Raw genomic sequence first — 6,394 nt, forward strand, 5'->3', positions numbered from 1 at the left:
GAGGGAGGGGGGAGCAGGGAGGGAGGGGAAAAATGAGGACCTAATGTCAGGGGTTTAAGTGGAGAGAAAATGTTTTGACAATGAAGTACAAATGTGCTTTACACAATTGATATGTGTATGGATTGTGATAAGAGTTGTATGAGCCCCTAATAAAATGTTAAAAAAAAAAAAAAAGAACATCAGGCATGGAGAAAGCAAAGGTCACTAAAAAGACAGGAAATAAGGAAAAATCCAAGTGGCTGTCAGAAGAGACTTTGAAACTTGCTCTTAATTGTACAGTAGCTAAGGCAAATGGAAGAAACGGTGATGTCAAAGAGCTGAAGAAAAAATGTCAAAGGGCAACTAGAGAAGACAAAGTAAAATATCATAATGAAACGTGAAAAGACCTAGACTTAGAAAACCAAAAAGGAAAAACGCACTCGGCTTGTCTTAAACTGAAAGGACTCAAGAAAACAGTTTGAACCTCAAGTTGAAATATTGAGAAGTTCTATAGGCAAACTATTGAATGATGCAGGAACTATCAAAAGGAGATAGAAAAATAGTCACTGTGCCAAAAAGAAAGAACTCGTTGACATCCCACCATGTCAAGAGGTAACATGAGTTACCAATTGTACTGAATGAAGATGTTCAAGCTGCACGCAAAGCATTAGCCAGTGCTCATGGCATTGCCTTGGCAAATCTGCTGCAGAAGACCTCTTTAAAGTGTCGAAAGGCAAGAATATTACCTTGAGGACTAATGTACACCTGACTCAAGCTCTTGTATTTTCAATCACCTTATATGCACGTGAAGGTCTGACAGTGATAAGAACGACCAAAGAAAAGTCTATCTGACTTTTGAACTATGGTGTTGGAAAAGAATATTGAAAGTACCACGGACACCAGAAGAACAAACAAATCTCTCTGGGAAGGAGTATAGCCAGAGTGTGCCTCAGAGGCAATGATGCTAAGACTTCATCTCACATATTTGGGGCATGCTATCAGGAGAGATCAGTCCCTTGAGAGGCAATGATGCTAAGACTTCATCTCACGTACTTGGAACATGCTATCAGGAGAGACCAGTCCCTGAAGCAGAACATCATGATTGGTAAGGAGAGGCAGCAAGATGAACTGCACACAGTGTCTGAGGCCATGGGCTTGAGCTTGAGGACAGCAGGGTTTTGTTGTGTTGCACACAGAATGGCTATGAGTCAGAACTGGCTCAGCAACACCTAACAACAGCAACAAACATATGGGACAATAGTTGGTCCTTAGGACTTTTATGGCCTGGTTTTTAGAAGTAGATCACCAGGTGTTTCTTCTTCGTTTTAGTCTGGAAACTACTGAAACCTGTCCACCATGGGCTAGCCTGCTGGTATTTTGAACATTGTCCAACACACTTGCTTTTGACATGTTATCAGAGAGATCAATTGCTGGAGAAGGAAATTTGGACATTAGGACCAGGTAACAGTTTGGTCTGTTGTACACAATGTTGTCTCCATGGCAGTTTATCTATCTATCTATCTATCTATCTATCTATCTATCTATCTATCTTTTAGTTATCTATTCTCCAGAAGCCAGAGTGCATTTCTTTCACTAAGGTCATAAGGAGTTCACTGGCGAGGGAGTATCAGGGATGAAGGTGGCTTTCACTAAGGGACACAGATCCACTGAACCTGACTCTAAATTAGCATCTGAATACTTTGGGTTTCTTAGGCTGATGGATCAAGATGTCAGGAATGGAGTAACTATACTTGTGGACTGGTGAAGAGAGTTGATTATCATAAGGAGCTAGAGATGCTGCTGCATAACGGGATCAAAGAGGAATATGTCTGAAAGTCATGGGAGCTCCTGAGGTGTGTCATGATGCTCCCAATGCCCAGTGATAAGGGTCAACAGCTGTTGTGGCACCCAAGGACAAAGACCCTTCAGGTTTGGATTACTCCACTGGGCAAGCTTCTTAGATCAGTTCAAGTGTTGTCTGAAGGTGAGAGAAACCTGGAATGAGGTGACAGAAAAGGGAGATGGTTAATTTCAACATGACATTGGAACCAATCATAGTGGTGTATTGGTAGATTGTTCCACACATCTTTATATATTAAGTCTTTTGTAGACATTGCAGCCAGCTACCACATCGAAAGGTCAGGGACAGCTTGGAATTAAAGTGGATCTGAGCAGTGCAAGGGGTGGACTGTATGAGGCACTTCTGTTGCCTCCATCACATTCATACCTGACTTCAATCTCAATAATGAGTGGTTCTATGTGAAGTCAGATTCATCTGCCGAGCCTTGAGTGTGATCTGAGCATCTTTTCACTTTCTGTCCCATAGACGCTAAATGCTACAGGAGCCTGCTCTGACCATGCACCCAGAAGGGCAGAGTTAACACCAGGCGAGACCAGAATTGACCACTGGAGACCAGAGGCAACTGGAAAAAGGTTGAGGACAATGATGTTATTGTTTTGTTCATGGAAGAACATAGAACGGTGCCTGGCAAGGGGTAGGTACTCCCTGTCTTCCAGAGGGAGGATTCTGGGAGCTCTCTTGTGCACTTTTCAGAGATCCTGGGGAACCCGAAGTCCCAGTTGCCCATAGCAATGACAGCACACTCTTACATTGGTAGGGGTTTTCATTTGCTTCCTTTTTCCCTTTCATTTCTTGTTGTCCCTTTTCTCGCATAGCTCTTCTTAGAACATTTCTCAAAAAGTCTAGGTGCACACAAGCCCTTGTCTCATTCTGTTTGCAAAGGAACTCAAATAAAAACACCTTCTCTCCTTGTTTCCCTAGCTAGCCAGAAGCAGACGAATCCTTTGAAAGCACCTCTGAGAAGGTCTCTCATTAGCTCAAAATCTTCCCATGACGTCCACTTCGCCCAGAAGAAAAACCAAAGTCCTTAGAATGGTCAATAAGCCTGGCATGATTGGTTCTTCCCACTGTTTCCTCTCTGACGTCCTCTCTGGCTAATCTCCCCTTTGCTCCATTGTAACTACACTGTTCTCCTAAAGAAAGGTCCCTGGGGGACATGAACCAATTCTGCTTGACTAAACCGAAACAGGAGAAAGATGAAGCTTTCTATCCCCGTGAAGAGTCAGAGTCTCGTAAACCCACAGGGGCAGTTCTACCCTGTGCTGTAGGGTCGCTAGGAGTCAGAATTCACTCGAGGGCAGTGAGTTTGGTTTGGAATAACTGAAAAGTTGGCAGTTCAAGCCCACCCAGTGACATCAAGGAAGAAACACCTGGGAATCTGCGTCTGTAAATATTACAGTCTAGAAAATCCGATGGGACTTAGTTCTTCTCGACATGGGTTGCCAGGAGTTGGAATTGACTTGACTTGTTCCTTTGGTTGGTCAGTTGGTTCTTCCAGGACATTCAGCCTATTTCTGCCTCAGGGACTTTGCACTGGCTACTGTCATTGCCTAGAATGATCTTCCTCCAGTATCTCCAAGTTTGCTCCCTGGTCTCCTTTAGGATTCTTCCTAAAACATTTCCCAGAGAGGCCTTCTCTGGCGCTCCTATGCAAAACAATGGCGCCTTCCTCTCTGTTGTTCCTTGAGCCCCTTAACCCAAACCAAAGTCACTGCTATCCATGTTGACTCAGAGAAACCCCCCTGTGGATTCCAAAACCGCCCAGTCTCTCTCCCGCAGAACTGCTAGTGCTTCAAAACGGCCGACCCTGTTGATCACAGCCCAACAAGTAACCACTAGGCCACCAGGGCACCCCTACCCTACTTAAGTTTTTGGAGCACTTTACCCCAATCTCCTATTTGGTCTGATTTATTTTTTTCTGGTGTATTCTCTGTCTCCCCCAGATTGATAGTAAGGTTGAGGACAAGGATTTTATTGTTTTGTTCATGGAAGAACATAGAACTGTGCCTGGCAAGGGGTAGGTACTCAGTCAGCGTCTGTTGGCTGCAACAAGGTAAATGACGACCTTTGAGGTGAAGATGGCTATATGGACCCGACTGCGGAGCCCTTGAATTCTAGGCTCCTGAGTCTGAAGTGGGGTAGGGGTGGGAGTGGGTCCTGGCTGCTGTTAGATGGGGTGACCACAGTGGCTGCAGCGGGAGGTCACCGCAGAGAAACATGTGCCTTCTACAGATGGTCCTGGTTGCTGACGCTCTTTTGGGGCTTACCACCAGCTGTGGTCGTCGAGTTGACTCGGACTCTTGTCAACCCCAGGGGTGTCCGAGTACAGCTGTGCTCCACAGAGTTCTCACAGCTGGGATCTTCTGGCAGCAGATCACTACATCTTTCTTTGGAGGCTGAGTAGGCACGAATCACCAACTATCCTGTTAGTAGTCGCTTAATCATTTGCACCACCCAGGGACGCTTTGTGAGCGTATGACCTTGCAATGTGTCTCAAGGAGGCCCAGGCAAAGCCTCAAGGAGCTCAGAGCATTCAAAATAGAAAGCCTCTGGTCCATGCTGACCCTGGTGGCACAGGGGGCTAAGCATCCCAGGCTAACTGAAAGGTCAGTGGTCTGGGTCCACTAGCCCCTCTGGGAGAAAGAGGCAACAGTCTTCATCCCTAAAGACTTGCGGCCTTGGAAACCTTAGTGGGCAGTTCTCGGACTTCCATGGTCACTGTGAGTCGGAATCCACGAGGGCAGTGGGTTTGATTTGGGCTCTGTCCCTGAGGACCCAGTCCTGGACCTCAGTCAACTGTTGAGTCACCACGAAGGCTCTCAGCAGCCCAGCAGAGTCCCAGGGACCCCAAGGCTTGAGTATGAGTGGAGTATGAATATGAGTATAGCTCGGGTATGAGTGGAGGGCAGGCCGGCTGTTGGGAAACCTTTTATTCCCACGCCTTGGGAGTCACCTCTACCCTTGCCACGTGGCCAGCCACCCAAGCCTGGGGTATAGGGGCTAGGGCCGGCTGGGCAGCCCGTGGCTTTACCCTGATTCCTTTGCGGAGAGAGCACGATCCCCATGGAAAGGAAGTAGCACCTTCAATGCCGCCCCCACCCCCTGCCCATCAGACCCAGGGCCCTGCAGGAAGGGGATGCCACCACCACCCCACGCCTGGCGCCCCTCCCCTCCCCCGGGGCTCTGGCGGGCTCTGCAGGCAGACGGAGTGGGCGCTGCAGGCCGGGCCCGAAGAGGTTAACGTGCATCTGCCGCGGAATGGTAATGTGGCTCTAGGTGATGTCAGTGGGAGCCGCGAAGGAGGCGGCGAGGAGCCCAGCGCCCCGGCTGGGGCTGGGAGGCGGCGAGGCTGCCGTGGCCGGCCGGTCGGCCGGGAGAACCCCTTTCGGACTGCAGGGCTCGGCTCGGGCTCGGGCTCGGGCTCGGGCGGGACGCGGTGGCTGGGGGCGGCGGGCGGCGGGCGGCGGAGCTGCCGCAGCCTGCGGGGGTGCCTGGGAGCGCCCCGCGGCGAGCGGGCACGGGCCCCGGAGGACCATGGACCTGGACACCTCGCTGCTGCCCACCGGTCGCAATACCAGCAACGCCTCCTCCTCGGGCCCAGACAACCTCACCTCGGGCGGTGAGCCCTCCCTGGGACCGGGGGCTCCGGGTGGGGGGAAGCGGGACGCGTTGGCACCTGAGCCAAACTGCTGGGGAAACTTTATCACAGTTGGTGGGCACCTGCTCTGCAGTCTGCCTTGGCTTGAGGGGGAGGGGAGCAGGGGCAGGAGGGACATGGGCACAGCCAGGAGTGGACAGGGACGGTGGCCAGCGCCAGAGGGGACGAGTTCCAAAGCTGCTTGGCAGGGGGAAATCCTGCTGGGAGAACTGAGAGGAGAACTGGCAAAGCCTGCTGGGGAGCTCACTGGCAGTGGGGGGTTCCTGCACTGGGGCATGGGGTCTGGGTCACCCCTCCGCCCCTGGGAGGGCCCTGGAATGAATGGGGGACTACCCAGGCTGTGAGGGGACTAACTTTTCTGGTGAAGTAAGCTTCCCAACATTCCCAACTGCCCTGGGATTGTGCACTTAAGAATGGAAAGACACACACAGAGAAAGAGAGAGAGAGAGCACTCAGGCCCCTGAGGCCCCTGGGAAGCCTTGGCACAGGAGAGGCCAAGGGCATAAACCCCCAAGAAAGGGTCTGGTGGGACACAGGATGGGCCCAAGCTCCTCCAAGCAGAGAGGCCACAGCTTCCAGGCAGCGATGCCTAAAGGAATCAGGGCTACACAGAAGGACTGGGAAGAAGTACTTCTTGGCTGGAGGTCGAGTAATTGTCTGCAGACAGCTGTGGTTCCTGCCTCTGGGTTTTCAGAGACTGTGCGGGAGGCAAAGGACTGGGCCCTTGAACTAACAGGTGGTTCAGGGAGCTGGGAGGGTTGATGGGGGAGAGGTAAAGGAGGAGATAGGCCAGTGTGGAGCAGGCTGTGGGAAGCCAGCACAGTGTGTGTGTGTGTGGTGGTGGGGGGGGGGTAGGGGGGAGGACGTGAAAAGATGGAGAAATAAGCAAGTACGTC

At 50.9% G+C, this 6,394-nt stretch overlaps 1 protein-coding gene and 1 pseudogene across 1 annotated transcript in view; both read left to right on the forward strand.

Moving 5' to 3' along the window:
- Positions 1-1,812, forward strand: part of LOC101652482 — a 121,356-nt pseudogene extending 119,544 nt beyond the window's left edge.
- A 3,542-nt stretch (positions 1,813-5,354) lies between these two features.
- The window catches only part of MCHR1 (melanin concentrating hormone receptor 1), a 2,768-nt gene continuing 1,728 nt past the window's right edge, over positions 5,355-6,394 (forward strand). Inside the window, exon 1 of the mRNA XM_004700268.2 lies at positions 5,355-5,459. Within this exon, the coding sequence (XP_004700325.1) occupies positions 5,375-5,459 (85 nt within the window). The 5' untranslated portion in view covers positions 5,355-5,374. The remainder of the gene's footprint in view (positions 5,460-6,394) is intronic.

The sequence above is a fragment of the Echinops telfairi genome, unplaced genomic scaffold, assembly GCF_000313985.2.
Source record: "Echinops telfairi isolate 266 unplaced genomic scaffold, ASM31398v2 ScPeMD7_2;HRSCAF=8, whole genome shotgun sequence".
NCBI lineage: Eukaryota > Metazoa > Chordata > Mammalia > Afrosoricida > Tenrecidae > Echinops > Echinops telfairi.